Below are 17,634 nucleotides of genomic sequence, written 5' to 3'. Positions count from 1 at the left end.
TTAACCCACAGGCTATGAACCGCTCTCTGGCTAATGTAATTCTTGGTGGCTACGGTACCTCTTCCACTGGCACTGGCAAGCCCATGGAAATCACTGGAACTCACACAGAGATCAATCTGGATCAAACTGTTGAGATGATCAAAGAGGCCAACAACATCATCATCACTCCAGGTATTTCAGCGGCCTCAAATTGTGTTTAGGTTCAGAAAATAGAACACACTTGAATATTGTATATATTGTTTTCCTCTGACCAGGTATAGAAAAGACTGCAGTAAAACCTGTATTTTTGGCCAACTATACTAAATTGCTGTTACCTGTTAACAGCTTGTAAATTATATACATGTAACCATAGATGTTCTGCCTCTGGAAACCATCGTAAATGTGGGCAAAATCCTTTGCTCATGTGGGCACTAATTCATGAAATGGTATTCCCACTGTATTCATGAAGTGTGTCCTACAAATCGTTCTGTTATACTTTGCCCATTGGACAAAGGTTTTCTTGTGTAGTTGTTGTTTTGTTTTGTTTTTTGTTTCTGTCACTGTTTGTTCTGTTGCTAGAAAAAACACTCTTGGTAGATTTCTAGAGAGCTATGCAAGTTTCTGAACACTTTTTAATTGTAGAAGTCTAGCATATACACACAAACATTTAAAAATGTGTACCTCTAACCTTCAAACCAAAACTATATACTCATGTGCATATCCCTTTAATTCACAAACCCTCAGTCACACTCACAGTAACCAATGTACTTACCGTAAATGATTGCAATTATATTATTACTAATTTACATTGCTTTTGTCTACAGTAGGAGCCCAGTAAAACGGCAGAAGCAGGAAGGTAAAGCACTGACACCAGGCACTGCAGATTAAAGTAAATGAAAGACGCGGCGGCGCCGTTTTTATTAACAAATTAAAAAAATAAATAAAAGGTTTGAACAAAAAACACTTGCTCACAGAGCAAAACAAAACAGTCAAACTAAACAAAATCGCGAACACAAAAATACAAACTGAATAGGTCAGGCTGGGCTATCGCCTTCACTGTTACTATACGTTTTGCTGTTTAGCTTTGTTTTTCTCTCGTTCCTCTCTGTCTGCTCCTCTCATACACCCACCACGAGCTAGAGAGCTGCAGGCTTTTTATACCGTGGCCGAGGGGTTTAACTGCCTAGTAATTAGTCTATTACCCCTCGATGGGGTTTCCCATCCACACTACTAACCAAAATAAACAAACATTCGGCTACGCCGTCATATTTATAAACAAAACATACGGCGCTTCACCGACAAATCTAAATAATAAATACATAAACAAACGAAAAACCTGCAGCGTTTCGCCGTCATATTAAAACACTAAATCATAACGATGATGATAATAATAATAATAATAATAATAATAATAATAATAATAATAATAATACAAAATAACACGGGGGCGGAGGGGGAAACCCGTTCTAAAAAAAAAATAAACAAGTCAATGTACAGGGCACCTCGCCCTGTTACATATGGGTATTAGTTTATTAATTGGCACATTTTGAATAAAAGTAATGATTTTGCAGTGGCTGTCCTGGGGCCCGTTTCACAAAAGCGTTTAAACGTCGGGTCTCTGTCATTCATTGCCATTGAAGACGAGGAGGAGCTTGAGGGTAATGAACTGCTAATAAGCGACAGCGACGAAAGTGACTCTCAGGATTAATAAATAATAATAATAGAAAACGTAACTTAAGGTAGGCCTACATGTAATGTATATCTGTGTAATGCAGTTATTACGTTATCAAAAGTTTTGATAATTCTAAGCATGGTGAAAGTAGGCCAGATACAAACCATTTGGTGTATTTTAACGTGTTTTGTTGTATTAACAATGTACAAGTTTAAGATTAAACAATAAATTCTTAATGGTAATGATACTTGTTTCTTTATTTAAAAACATTTTAGAATTATTATTATTATTATTATTATTATTATTATTGTGCTGTAAGCGTAGCCTACACGCCTGTGTTCTGATATCTACAGGACTCTTTTAGTGGATTTAACTACTTTTGTTTTTGTTATTATTAACAGTGGTAGATCTAATTCAGTTTTTAAATACAAATTTGTACATCTGCTTGTTCATTTTCCAACGTTTTGCATACCGTATCCTTCTTAACCAGTGCATATAAAAAGACAGTAATAATATGTTTGCTTTATACTTGAGGGTGTACAATACAATGTAATTTTGTTATAAAACAAAACTATTACTTAGCACTGACACACAACCTTTTAGCAAAGTTGCTGGAATGTTGTTTAAATTGAGTTATGATGTTGCTACAAGGTTGTGTGTTAGCGGCTTCTCAATGACCGCATGAAGCATGTGAAGCTAGTGATCTAATATAAAAGCCGGTCTCCAGTACGCTCCAGGTCTGCTGGCAAATATTGTAAATAAGCGCCAAATCAAGCGTAGAACCTGACGATTATTGTCTTATGTGCTCGTTGTGATGTATTGTATCCCTATGCTTCTGCTCATCCAGTTGAACATCAATCCAGGTTTATCCACAAGTTGAGTGCACTGTTACAGTGGCTCACTAGTGACTTTGGGAACGCTCATGTTTTTGTGCTGACTTCGTTAGACATGCTAGATTGCTGTAGCCATATCGCCTTTTCTGTACTGAACAAAAGACAGTTCCAGCAGTATACTTTTTTTTTTTTTGTTAATTGACAGCTACCGGTAAGCCACAGATACCATTCATAATTTGAATTTTGGAAGTGGCGAGTATATCCTTTCCCTTCCTGTGTCAGTTTGGGTATTTGTGGTGTATATCTCCCATTTTTTTCGAGGATAGTTCTTCTGAAAATTGATTTGTAACCAAATCGACTACAATGCCTCCATTGTCTTAGACATTTTTTTATTTGAAACAAGCAATTTGAAATATTACTTCAAAGTTCTCAATGTAATTCTCAATAATGGTCTATAATAAGCAATATCGTGCGAAATTCCAGCTATTCTTACACCCTTACCCTAGCATATTGGACCCAATTGGACAGTTGCAAAACCAGGGCAGATCTTTGTCTTCCCATTGGTTAAACTCCCAGTTATGTCCCACCTCTGCACACTCATGATTGGATACCTGCATAACAAGGGGCAGATCTTTGGCTCTCCAATTGGTTAAACCTGCTAAAGACCTTCAACTGTTTATGTCCCACCTCTTTTTATTTTTATATACAAAAATATAATTCTGCACGATTTTAAATTGTAAAAAAAAAAAAAAAAATCTGTGATCAACTCTTTAACAGATTAATCGGACCGATTTTAATTAACTAATCAGAGCAGCCCTAATCTCTCTCTCTCTTTCTGTGTGTGTGTATGTATGTATGTATTGTCAAGAATTCTCGCAACGTACTCTTTTTATTTATGTATATGCTCTGAGCACACTCTTAAACTCGGGAGACGTTCAGGAGGACATTAAGATGTTTAAAACTCCTGTAGTGGATTGTTCGTGCACTGGGCTTGCAACGTATCCAGATGACTTTTTAATAATAAAGAAAATCACACAGACTCATTTAATTTGAAGTTTTAACGAATCAGAGCAGTAGTAGTGCTCTTTTTGGTTTATTAAAGGCAATCCAGTGCTTTACAGGTTTAACAACATTAGTACTTCAATACAGTAATACAAATATGGTTATCATATATTTAGCTCTTAGGCTATAAAATGCAAAAAGCTAAAAACGCCCACCGCTAAATTCTAGAACATTCAATATATATCACTCTCTTAAGACTAAAACATAATTTCTATACCTTATAGCAATACATCAATATAAAAGAGATATTTAATTCAAATATATGCTTACCTTCCAGTATATGGAAGTGTAGAGTAGGATATATTGAAAAATAAGAACTGTCTTCAAAAGGCAAACACTTGTGAATACCACCAAACAGCAATCTGTTTTTCAGAGACCTTCAGAGCATGGATCACATCAGCTTGTAGTTAGCAAGTTGAGCGATACTTGACTGGGGTTTTACCTTGGTTTTTATAGGATTTTTCCCTCCATTGAATACTTCATGTCCCAAGTGAATCTAATCATCACTCGGCCTTGACATTTCTTATCTTTAAGTTAATGATACATTCCAGAAGGATCTGTTCAACTCCTTTTTCAAAACTGATTGAATATAACTTCTTGCCAAAAAACATTGAAACAGGATTTCATCGCTCTTTTTTTCCAACTCCTTTTTCTAAAAAGTGAGGTGGACCAAAGTTCACAGAATCCTTGCTCTAATATAATACAAGTATATGTGTATATATGAGAGTTGTTTTTAATATGTAACACCAGCTCTATTTGATTATATTAAGCTGGGTCAAAAAATAAATGTCCCTCCTAGCCGCATATTATGTTACCTTTTCAGTGTGTTGTGAATGTATCAGTTCAACTTCATAAACAAATGTGTGTTAACAAAGTATTTGACAAAGACTGCCTTTGAATAAACATACAGTGGTCAGTTCAGTTAGTTCCATTTAAATTTTAAACTATAATGAACATGTTAAGTATAATAGCCTTATTTAACTGTGCCATTCTCTGACTATGCCTGACCTCTCTCTGTTTCTAAAAGTTGCCTGAACAAGCAGGATTCAGACACCCTGTTTTCTTGCCAAGACTATTGCTTTGATTAATATGAAACACCATTGTAAGCACTTCTCCAAATTCATCGCATTAAATCAGTTTTCTACCCAACGAAAGTCGCTACTTATTTGATAAAAACTGTGACTGGACACAACTCCCCTAATTCGTGGAATGCTCCCTTCTGTGACGAGGTTTTGTTATCATAGAAAGACCTTGGATTCAAAACTGCAGACTACAAGTAAATCTCACTTTGACTGCCAAAAAGGACCTTCCATATCTAGCACCACTCTGCTTGCAAGTGGATAAGGGCAAGGCTATTTTTCTGTAGATTTATTGTCTGGTAATTTGTCTGTTGAGGGAGGTTGACCAGAGTGCATCAAACCCTCTGTTTTTAGGGACAACATTGACAAATTAGCTATATCTGTGTCATGATGTGTTAGTGTTGTACATTAAATCTGCTTGCTTTTTGGCAATCTGAATCTTATAAAAAGATGTGCTCCTTTTGTATAAACCTTACCATGTTTAATCTCCTTGTTTCAGGTTATGGTCTGTGTGCAGCAAAAGCTCAGTACCCCATCGCTGAATTGGTAAAGATGCTCCAAGAACAGGGCAAGAAAGTCCGGTATGTAGCACTTAGTTGTATGAAATATATATTTTTCAACAAGCACAATTTTTTTGTTATGCGCAACAGCAATGTATTGACAGCAAAAAATGAAACATGATCCAAAGCAGCAGATGATCAGATGGTAATGGCTCTTACATCTATAAAGACCCTTTGACTGATCTAGTCTATATGTGTGTGTGTGTGTGTGTGTGTGTGTGTGTGTGTATGTATATATATATATATATATATATATATATATATATATATATATATATATATATATATATATATATATATATATAATATAGTAACACAGCAGGGGTTAATCCTCCCTGCATGAAAAACATGTGCAAATGCACATCGGTTTAATTTAATTGTTTTTGTTTAATTTAATTTGTTAATTGTTTTATTGTTAATTATCCCCTACACCTGGGTAGTAATTGTAAATTAGGACCAGGTGCAGGGTATATAGGAGGTGCAGTCAGTCTGCACAGGGCTGCTGTGTAGAAGGAGACAGGTGATGTGTTCTGTGTCCAAGCAGTCAACTGAAGAAGTGTTGTGTTAAACTGTGTGGTTTATTTTTGGTGTATGCCAGGTAAATGGCTTAGCCGTCCTGCAAGCTAGTCAGGGACCAGCATACTGTGTAGTAAGCGCTCCGAAGGAGCTAGGTGTTTGTTTTGTTTTTGTGATTATTAAAAATAGCGCAACAGCGCTTTGAATCCTCAGTTTCTTGTGTCTGGGTCTATTTTTAAAGGGGCAAAAGAACCAGAGTGGCTGCAATGTTTTGGCTTCCAATTTCAGTTCATAAATTACTTTTTTTTCTTCTTAAGTATTTCTACTGATTTGATGAGTAACCTGATTCTCCTTGGATATAGAGCTGTTTGCTGGCTTTTGAATTATCTCTCTCTGTCTCTGTTTCTTGTGTGTATACATAAAACAATAAGAAACGGAAAACATCTGTGTGGCATAATATTTCATACAGCTGTTTGCATATAATGCTTGGAACTAATGCAGTCATTATTCAATTCCTTTTGACCTAAAGAAATAATTTTACTCGCAAGAAAGTCTAGTAATTCTTAAGAGCTGGAATAATTAACACTACTTGAATTTACCATTAATTCAGCTGTCAGGTTATATATAATGTGTAGGGCCCTGTGAAATTCACAGGAGAATTAAAACGACAGGACTAACCTGCAATTCAGTCCTAAACCTCCAGATGGCCGTGTAGCCACTCCAGCTAAACTGATCTAAAGAATAATTAAGGAATCAACACATTACATTCTGGATAATTAGAAAATACCCCCTAATTATGGCCATTCTAGAAATGTATGCGTTTTAAGAAAAAGCTTACCTTCTTTGAGAGATCGCATGCAGCAATATCAACACTCCCTGATTGCAATGCATGGTAAGGGACTAGTGGACCGTATACAGTGGTTTGAAAGCCGTAACATTAGTGTTCAAACACATATAATAGAGTTGTAGAATTATTAAATATATACTGAGCACTGGCATAAGAGTTGCACAGCACAGATGCCAATATTAACAAACAGGGTGTTAAAACTTTCCACAAAGTTTGACAAAAATTGACAAGCTACTACAACTACAGGGTTTATTCAACCAGCTCAAGTTTCTGAAGCAGTAAGGATTTTTGATCCACAACAAGTTTGCATAAAGAAACCCTCCCATTAGATTCTATTCCATGGTTTGATGCTTACTGTAAATTAATCATGGAGAGATATTTGCTATATGCAAAAAGAAATGGTAGTGGAATTTCTTTCACTGAATTTGAGAAATGCAGAATAACCGTTTCCCAATTTAGCAAGAAAGGCTAAAAGATATTTGTCAGTTGTTACCAATTCGGTGGATGCTGAAAAGTGTTTCTTCATACGCCCTTTCACAGAGCAACGTGAATCCGTGAAAGACGACCGGCTTAACCAACTGACAATGCTTAAATTAAACAGCAAAATATAATGCACAAGAACTGAGAATAAAACAAAACCAATAAAAACAAAACAAATTAATAAAAAAACACAGCTAATATATGGTCTCGTGCAGTTTTATAGCCAATCAGTTTCTTCCCCAGTTGACTGACATGCTATCAGACAGTAACATGCTTTGACTCAGAAGACACTGCTGGGGTGAAATGACCAAGGAAGTAAAGCAGGAACAGACATTCTGGAAGACACAGCAAGCACATTGAGAACCTACTTTAACTTGCTGTAGTACCAGATGTCTTTTTAAATATGTTTGCTGTAACATTTTTATTTCCCTCTCTGGCCTAAATGAGCCATCATATTTACTTAAATTTAGTATTCGATATTCTGTATGTTTACCATAGCATTTCTATTGCAACATTAGGTATGGGTTTGTGCAGTGCAAAATTAGTAATTGCTACATAAAAAGGTCTGGGACTAGATCGTTTTTAAAAACTTGAATCAGTAGAAACTAGGAATTAAATTACTTGGTGGGAATTTGACAATTAATTATAATTGAATGAGTTTCTTTTCCCAACTATTGTACCCTGTAAACTACACACATGCGTGCCCATCTAATTAATAACATATCCCATGTCCAGTTGTCAATGTATGCTTGCTTTAGATGGAAGTTCTCTCTCTCCAATTAACCTGTATAACGGTAAGCAGCCACTCGCATTGGATTCTTTCCCCTAATGGGGAATGGTAAACTGCGTAGGGTCACAAGTCTTCTTGCTTTACGGCTTACTACTAAAGTGCTTTAAACCATTTGTGTGTGTGTGTGTGTTTCTCTCTCAACGAAAGGAATCTGTGATGTGTAGTAATTGTAGTGTTTTCATCGCAAAGTGGAGATCCCGTTGTGTTCATTGAGTGCAGCTGTTGGCACCCTGTCTTCAGTAGTTTCTGAGCTCCTCAGAACTCTGTGTGCACACAATCCAGATGTAGTAACAATTACACACATCCGTGCTGGGTCAGGGCCAGGCTGGATACAGAGCTAGTCTTCAATTTGCTGCTGCTGTCGTATGCCAAGAAAGATATCATTGGGCATTTTGCATTTATTAATTTCTTCACCTCCTCCTTTTTTCAGCTTTTGTGATTCACAGTTAAGTCAGAGGGTCAAGAGTGCTGAAATGTCAGGGGAGCTAAAGTCCCTTTTAGCTATAAAACACCAGGTCTGTCATCGGTGCAGAAGCAAAGGCTGGGCGAGACATTTTCCTGACTTACAACATCTGCAGACAATTAACTGAGTCACAGAAGGGAAATGCACGTGTGGAAAAGCATCTTCCTGCTGGTTTTGTTATTGAATTCCCCAACCTGCTAAGCAGTAATGGAACTATAACACACTCAATAGATCAAACCGCAGGTCCCCCATTGTCCAAGACTTTACTGTCATAAGAGTCAACTGCCAGTAGCTATTGTACATTTCTCCCTGTGTTTGATCCAAACTAATTAGATAGATTTAATTGACTCTGGGGAAATGGATAGTTTCAGTGGACACATTTGCTGGTGTTTAACCTCAGGAGTCTCTGGTTCATATTTGGACCAGGTGACAAAGGAAATTTAGATTTGCAATTCTGGGTTCTTTCCCTTGTGGACGATGTTTCCCATTGTAAAAGTGCCACACAGATATTTACACCATTGCCTCTGTTCAGAGAATGGAGCCTGAACCACTTCTTTTAACATTTGGCTTAATGTTTTGAAAATTTGCATAGAGAAGACTGCACTGTGGCCACCAAAGGCTTTAAAAAAAAAACCTTTTTATCTATCTATCTATCTATCTATCTATCTGTCTATCTATCTATCTGTCTATCTGTTTTTAATTGTCAGCTATGCATTTCCGTAAGAATGAACAGGCTTGTGAATGAAAGCATCCTGTCAGCAGGGCGTGGAGTGAACTGACAGTGAATCTGTCATGGCACACACTCTGAGGACTATGTCTGCATCTGGAGGCACAAGCTTCCTAAATTGCTGGCATGGGGGAATGAGGTTAATTCTTAATAACTTCTTGATTTGTTCAAAAAATATGATTTAACTTGTTTGCCCTTGATGCTTCTATTTTCTAACCCCACCGACAACAACCACAGATTGGCTGGCTTAGGATATGTCTACTTTCTGCACTGCAGCACGGACCTCCTTGTGTCTTTTTATTACTTGAAATGATCCAGTATTCCACTGGGTGGGGATGGAGACAGACTCTGCCTTAACATAACCTACAGCCTGAAGATAGTAATAATACAACATTGTTGGGCAAGGAATGAGGGAAGACTAGAACCACAGGCAGTTCCTCCCTTTACCAAGCCAAAAGTATGTGGTGGGAGACATAAGAGGATATTGGGGCCTTAGATGGCCTTGTGGAGAGTTAATGTAGTTTCATAACAGATACTCAGATTCTCTTTGGGTATTTAGACGTTCCTGCCACAGTTAAACCACGTGAAAGACCATTCTAGGAAGGTACTATCGTGAGGCTTGGATCACACTCGCATCGAGGAAATGGGAGTTGGTTCATCATGTTTCAGTAATGCTTGGCTCTCTTTCAAGTACGAAATGTAACCATTAACCCATTACATTTCTCTTTCAGGGCAGCAGGGTTATGATGATAACCTGACAGTTTTCAGTTTACTGCGGTGCATTACATTGTTTTGCATTTGAATATAGAATCTGCATGTGCTGCATGTTTTACATAAATCAGTCAATTACCCGTTTCATTTGACATGCTGTACAGACACACATAATGGCCAAATTTGATGATATTTTATGCATTTCAGAAATTACTTTTTTTTGTGTCCGTCCGTCCGTCCCCCCTGTACCTTTTTAATTTGACACAGCAAACTCGACTCAGGATAGAGTCAAGAGATGGTAGTTAATTTTCCTCTTATGTTTGACAAACAGCCAGTGTTGTGTGTTGGTGTTTCATCTGGCGAGGGGGAGGGGGGAGTGTAAAACGCTACTGATTCACATTTTGATTTAAAGAATTGAAAGGTTATTTGTCCAGTACCACATACAGCATGTAGACGAAGGAACTTGGGATCTTTCTTGTATACAAATGAAAAGACTAGTGCAAGCAACATTTCAAAAGCGTGTGCCATTTCTAAACTCTGCTGTTTCTTATTCAGTGCATGGGGCAGATCCTGTCACTCTAATCCACATTTGCCCTTTGAGTACTTACTTAAGCAGGAGGCTGGAGACCTGTACAAACTCTCCCGCTATCTTTGTAGGTTTGGGATCCACCCAGTAGCCGGCCGAATGCCTGGTCAGCTGAATGTGCTGCTGGCTGAAGCTGGAGTTCCTTATGACATAGTGCTGGAAATGGATGAAATCAATGAAGACTTCCCAGGTATAATCTGCCGTCATGAGCCTAGTTAAACATAAAGACTGTGTTCCAGGCTGTGTACTATTGTGCATAAGGTTTACTATATTTCTTATTTTTTTCTTAGCAAGGGGTAGAATATTTTGCTAAAAGTGGCATGTTTTATTCTTGACATTTAGAAACTGACCTGGTTATGGTTATTGGTGCAAATGATACTGTGAACTCAGCGGCCCAAGAGGACCCGAACTCCATCATTGCTGGAATGCCGGTTCTGGAAGTCTGGAAGTCGAAACAGGTGAGTAAAATATGAGGGCTCTCAGCTACTTGCATAATTTCTTTTAAGACAGCAGTCGGATAAATCAGGTTGCAAAGCATACCTGAAGGAGGTCCTAAAGCAGAAATGTTAAGAATTTAAAGAAAGTGCTTGTACCACACTGAGCATTCAACCTTTCCTCTGGGTTTTGACGTTTCTTGCTGTCTACAGATCATTATAATGAAGAGGTCCCTGGGAGTAGGCTATGCAGCTGTGGACAATCCTATCTTCTACAAGCCCAATGCTGCAATGCTGCTGGGTGACGCCAAGAAGACCTGCGATGCTCTGCAGTCAAAAGTCCGGGAGTCGTATCAGTGAAGAGGCAGATAAACAGTCTGCAGCAAACGGCAGACAAATCTCCTAATTACCGAAAATATACAATACAGACAGATCTTGTAATCAAAGGATGGGTCCCCACAAAGGATGGTTCCACACATTATGTTGGTGTCTTCCCAATAGCTTTTATTAGTAGTAGATGAAATGAAATGTCGGACTGTCCAATTTTAGTATAATGTGTGCAGTTTCCAGTGTGTTTTTTAAATTGGAATATAAGATTTTTCACAAACTGAAACTCCATATTTCTTAAGGTTGAAAATGATTCAAGAACGTTTTATATTATTTAATCCACCAGTAAAATATTTTTTTGAAATAGATTTCTGGACAGATGACTTGCTTCTGTAGTGTAAGGGATTCCAACGGAAATATTGAATAATTCTAGAGTTTGGTCTATTTTCAAATGTTGTAGGTTTTAGTTTCCAAATCACCATAATGTATTACATGTAATCAGAATACAAGGGGATTTGATTTTTATTTTTTTTACCAAAAAAAAAATCACTATTTTTCCTGACTTAATTGTTATTATAAAGAAAACTCAAGATTGCTGTGTTTTTTTTATTTTAGTATATATAGCTTTAGATACTTTTGTAGTTTGCACCCGACAAATGGATGGTTTCGTCAGGAAACCTTTGTATTGTTTTCAGTATTGCTTTACTTAACAGCAGGATGAATTTTAAAATTAAGTTGGTGAAACTGGCATACAGTAAGCAAAAAAATTCTACACAGTACAATTATATATCAATTAAGAAGGCTCCATAAAAGTGAATGTAAAATTCGGTAGTTTCTAACATATGGAAATATTTACTGATTGTCTTTTTTAAAAAAAAATTATTGCATCTTCTCTTACAAGCTTAAGTGATACACTGGTACCAGTAGCCACATACCCCAGTACTGTTGTGTTTTTCCAGCTAGTATTAACTTAAAAAAAATAAATAACAAATAATTAAACTGGTGCAGCTTAGAAACCAGTCCAGTGGTGAAGCATATAAATATTGTAACAATTATTTAGTATTAGATATACAGCTCAATGGCCATTGTATCAAATATTAGTAACTCAGCACTTCAATTGCAAAGCATTAAATGTTACCAATTCAACACTTAAATTGTAAACAGCTTTTATTTCTTTTGTAACTTCTGTTTGTTTCCACTATTGCTGGCACAATCGGATATACCTTTTAACTCATGCTTAATATAAAAATAGCTTTATAAAAAATACAATTAGTCTTGTAATTTGGGAATTCCTCTTGGGGAATTAAATGTTAAACTTCTAGGTCGTCTGTAAACTGACAGCATCTTGACTTTATTTATATAACTACCTTAATGTGATTATATGGGACTTGATGTCATGTATTACATTCAAGTACAGTTAGAAACATTACCATCACAACTTCCCTACCTCCAAATCTGGTAACCAGACCAACTCGCACTAACTCCTACAGATTTTGTGCATACACTTGCTTGACTTGAAACAGAATAGGATATTTTTGCTTGTGTAGAACACAAAGTGCTACTTATTGGGATGTCAAGGGTGCCAGAGAGCTATTATTCACTTTCAGAAACGGAGTGGCTGTGTTGGTTAAAAGGTGTCCTATTTTTGTGCACCATTGCAAAAAAAGTTTGGGAACAGTTGACGGCGTAGTTTACAAAGTATTTAAAAAAGTTGCCCCTTCAATTCCAGTAAAGGGAAGGGTCAATAACTAAAAGGAACAATGAATTACTTGGGTAGGTGTAGTATTTAGGTCTTACTGGCTGCAGTCAGTTTTCTAGTATTTTCTTTTCTTCATTTTCTGTGTCCGTTTTTATTTAGATTGTAAATTCTTTTAATACCAGCTCTGTAAACATTTTGGAAGAAAAAAAAGACATTAAAATGATGAATTCAGCATGCTGTGGAGAGTGTTGAACTGATATTAATCTTCAGGCTGTGTTGTATCATGGAACATCACAAACCTAATAAATGACCTGACAAGAACTCTTGCCTATTTTCATTTTTTTAACCTTTTATTTTTTATACAGTAGGGGTGATTTCAAGAAGTCATGCCTTTTATTTTGCAAAGCCACTTTATCTTTCACCTGGTGAACCTGGTTTTGAACCCGGCCCAGAATGAAGAGACCAAAAGCCTGTTTGGTATTGCTTAGTATTTAGAGCAGAGGATTGGAAGTCTTTACGCTGCTTTATCACAAGATGACTATTCTTGTGCAGCCCCATCCAGGTATTAAACTTTCCACTGAGTGTAGAACACCTTTGCATACCATGAGCCCAGTTTTAACTAGTGTGTTTTGGTGAATTGGTGACTATGAATGTGTTGAAATGGACTTGCTGTGGTCTCTCCAACACTGTTCAAAGGTTTGTTATACAGCAGTCTCGGGCTAAGAGAGCACCCCTTGGGAAGCAAGTGAAGTGTTGTCTTAGACAAGAGTTGACCACCAGACACCAATATGAATCACTAAATAAATATGTATTACTTGTCATGACGCACGAGCATCAACATATGAAGTAAGCTGAATAAGAGAAAAGCAATAGGCAAGTCTATGTTAATAAACTATAATAATACTGTAACAAACCAACTAATGTTAAACTATCAAAATAAATGAACACAGCATCCCTACACATGTTAAATGCAGCAGCAGCTCTAGATGTACAGGAGCAATATTCAAGACAAGCAGAACATTATTTAACAGAATGGGAAAACACAAATTGGTTGGCGACTTGTGCCTGATTCAAGTTTTTTTCAAGAGCTCGAACAATTTCCAACATTTTGTAGCAAGAGAAACAGCGGTGCATTTTACTGTTTGTTTACATGCCATTTTGAAGCGATGAGGTGTACTTGTGGAAATCGGAATACAAAACGAGGCAATGATATGATCGCGATTCTTGAAAGATTGAATAAACCAATCGGTGTGCCTCAAGACACTTGTGATGAGTCATTTTTTAAAAGACTGAATAAACCATTTTAATGTTTGAGTTATCTGGTTACGAAAAGTACTGTATCCGTTGTGAACAATCCCTGTGGGTGCCATGAAGGGGTTTTTAAGTGAAGTTCCTGTTCCTTTAGCTGGAGCATTTACAATGGGGAAAAATCAATTTCACCACAAGGGTGTTCCCTTTGGCGAAGTGTTTTCTTAGGAGGTGTTCCTGTACGTGGAGACTACTGTACTACTAAACTATGTACCAGATTGATAAAGGTGTTTAAAATGATTTGTAGCTAACAAAATAATGGCATAAATTGTACCTGGTGTGCACTTAACTGCATATTTGAGATCTATACAACACATTTAAAAGGTATTTATTTTAAAACCTGATGTGTGGTATTACACTAGGTTAAATAAATCTTTGTTGGCAAGCCGTGTAGTACCAAATGAAAATGCATATTTTCTGTAACATGTTTTTCTTTTAAAACTGCAAAATTGAGACGCATGCAGGATTTATGGAGTTACAGTATTTTAAAAAACTTTTTTACTTCGACAGAAAAATGGTGCAATGTCAGTTGGAATTTTCATTTTTGGACTTCAGTGTTCCTACTTTACTACTTTTGTAAGATCAACAGTTATATTCATTCCACTAAAAATGGTTGCTTCTTTCTGCTACTGTACATTTCGTGGGGTATTGATTGTGGAAAGGATGTGTTCTGCAACTATTTTTGTTATCCTTAAGATGGGATTCCTTCCAGACATAACATTAACGTTGAGGCTGCAGCATAACATGACCTGTGCTGGTTGTCCTAAAACTGTTATTATTTAAGCAGCATAGATTAATTGATATGCTTAATACAGTAAGTATAGTTTCCTGTGATCTCATTCCCCTGACTTCTCTTTTAATTGGGGAATTAGTCTTATTTTGAGACTGAGGAGGGAATGAATTTATCCAGGCCAGTATTTTATTGACCAGTACTGGAATTGATCCATGACATTGGGGTTAACAGACCTGGCTCTGCTTAGTTGAGATGTTGCATGCGTGAAAGTGCTCTGTCTGTAGACGGAATTCCGTCAAAATGGCAAAATTCCTATGATTCGTGTGGAAATGCCAAACAAATCTGGGAGGGTGGGGGAACTGTAATGTTTTTGGATGTACTTGATGACTTGTGACCTTTTAGCATATTTTTCTCCTGTTGAACTGTAACTTGATTGAGACCATTGGCACTGGGGAGGCAAACTATATATCTGCCACTACTTTTTTTGCTCATTGCAAACACACTATTATTCTATGTTTTGTTATGGTTTTGCCTATAAACAGATGTAAAAAAAGGAAGTCGTTCATAAGACGCCATATGTCTAAAATTAAAAATAAATAAAAACCCACAATAAACTGGCCACTACATGAACATTAGTTTGACCCGCCATAGTCCGCTCTGCACTATTACCACTAGCAGCAGTTACCCCAGGAGTTTCAGTCAAAGTGATCGTTGGCCACTTTCACCCATGATGTTGGTGCTGCTACGGTTTGAAAACTGGATTTATTACAAATAGAAATAAAAAACATTAAATACTTAAAGAAAATACAATACCTATTTCCTAAGAGATTTCAGAAACATTACCATATGGGCTTTTTGCTAACTGCTTCTGTAATCTGTGTAATCCAAATTGCATAAATGCATTATACAGGGTGGTCAATATTTATGCACCCTTTCTCTTCAGCACAGTTCAGTACCTTAATGTTCCCCATGAGTTTACAACTGAAAAGAAGCAAACAGGTCTGTTGGTGTCCTATTAGGGCACATAATTATGGCCCACCCTGTATACTAATAAACCATAATAGGAATCATTAACAAAGGGGTTGACAAACTAAAGAAAATAATAGTGTTTGCAGGATGGATGTAAAGTGATTACCCCAGTGCAGCAGTGCACAGATGTTGGATAACTGAGCAGACCACACTGTTTTCCTTACTCTTTTCCATGACCTATTATATTCTTAACACAAGGAGGCTAACATAACCTTCCTGTGTATGAGATCAGCCTGCTCCAATATCACAGTTGTGGGACTACAGTGTAATTACAGCTACAGATGACTAACCTCAGGATGCTGATCAGAGAAAACCAGAGCTACTGTAATCCATCCTTGTACAGTGGGGCATCATCTTTACCTGTGATCATTAGGGGCTGCCATAAAAGTCAATTTGATTTAAATCTAGTTGCGGTTTATTTAATTTTTCACCTGGCTATCTTACCAAAATTTGGCGTCATATTTAAGCCTGAGGACAATGTCTACCTCATTTATCATGTACAGTTCCTTTTAAATGTGGTCTTTATCCATGTTTTAGCCACAATAAAGCAATGCCGTCTATCCTTGTTTCACTCTAGGTGTCATTTAATGCAATCATCGGTTCTAAGCGCTGCATGTTCATATACTCGTTGGTAAACATATGACCTGTTTTTAACCACCTTTAAAGGAACCTTATGTAACCTTTGGCTTTCAAATGGTTCTTCCTAATAATATTAACTGGCCTAATCTGGTTACCTGTTATGCCTATTTATTTATTTATTTATTTCCTTTTAATCAATTACTATAAGAATATCTATAAAAAAATATAGATTATTTATTCTCTCTCAGACATCCCCAACCCCAGTGATAAATTGACAACTTTTAAGTTGTGCATTGCAGTTTGCACAGGCAACTTAGTTAGCTTCCGTACCTTGGCTGGGCTAAAATATGATGCTGAAATTTGGTTAAGATAGCCCGGTGCTGGAAAATTTCAAAACTTATTTTTCTTGGGTAAGGACCTTCTCAACAAAAAAATGGAAATGGTATAGTGTGTGATAAATGTGCATTACAAATTTAAAGGATTACACAATAAGAAATCAAGGAAAATCAGTTTGGTTAAAAACGACTCACCCTTCCACATTAAAAAAAAAAAAAAAAATCCAGAGAGAGGTGTTGATAGATTTGATTCAGCTGTGTGAATTCTGAAAGTGAAAAATTGTTATGGAGGCATGTTTTTTGGCATAATCAGATAGTTACACATCCAAACTGTGTATTAAATAATACTACCAATTTTCATGTTCAACAAAAAGAAACAAACATGGCAAAAATTAATTGTAAAACAAAAAAACTAGCTTTGAAGTTTTTAAATAAATGGTTTTTAATAAAAAAAAATGTGTGCATTCATGTAACATTGGCGTAATCTTTGTTACATTTTAACAGCCCTCCTGCCTCTTTCAGTCTCCAATACATTTGACCATAGCTCTAAAAACCCAATGACAGGTTACACAATAGAACTAGAAAGAAATGTACTTACTGTTTAATATTAGACAAATGCATTGGTAAGAAGTCCATATAACACAATAAACATTGCTAACCAAGTTTCTTTTTAGTACTACTGTAAATATCCAATAAATATTGCTTCTACCAATAGCTAAATTAAGTCTAACCCTTTGCATGTACTATTTGTTCTTTCTGGTCAGGAAGAAATAGATTGCTTGGAGCTTCTGGTCAGGTCTAGCATTTTGTCACCAACCAATTACAACTGGTTTGTAGATACAGGACATAGAGGCTGTTTCTCCATTTAGTGCTTTGATGATTACG

The 17,634-nt window shown here is 36.6% G+C and overlaps 1 protein-coding gene across 1 annotated transcript in view; it reads left to right on the top strand.

The window, feature by feature from the left end:
* The window catches only part of LOC117409445 (NAD(P) transhydrogenase, mitochondrial), a 43,607-nt gene extending 30,521 nt beyond the window's left edge, over positions 1 to 13,086 (top strand). Inside the window, exons 18-22 of the mRNA XM_058995656.1 lie at positions 12 to 171; positions 5,125 to 5,206; positions 10,377 to 10,495; positions 10,648 to 10,763; positions 10,953 to 13,086. Coding sequence (XP_058851639.1) covers positions 12 to 171; positions 5,125 to 5,206; positions 10,377 to 10,495; positions 10,648 to 10,763; positions 10,953 to 11,099 — 624 coding nt within the window. The 3' untranslated portion in view covers positions 11,100 to 13,086. The remainder of the gene's footprint in view (positions 1 to 11; positions 172 to 5,124; positions 5,207 to 10,376; positions 10,496 to 10,647; positions 10,764 to 10,952) is intronic.
* The last annotated feature ends 4,548 nt before the right edge of the window (positions 13,087 to 17,634 follow it).

The sequence above is a fragment of the Acipenser ruthenus genome, chromosome 2 (genome assembly GCF_902713425.1).
Source record: "Acipenser ruthenus chromosome 2, fAciRut3.2 maternal haplotype, whole genome shotgun sequence".
Taxonomy (NCBI): Eukaryota; Metazoa; Chordata; class Actinopteri; order Acipenseriformes; family Acipenseridae; genus Acipenser; species Acipenser ruthenus.
The sequence above is the reverse complement of the archived record's forward strand: the minus strand, read 5'-3'. Positions and strand labels throughout refer to the sequence as shown.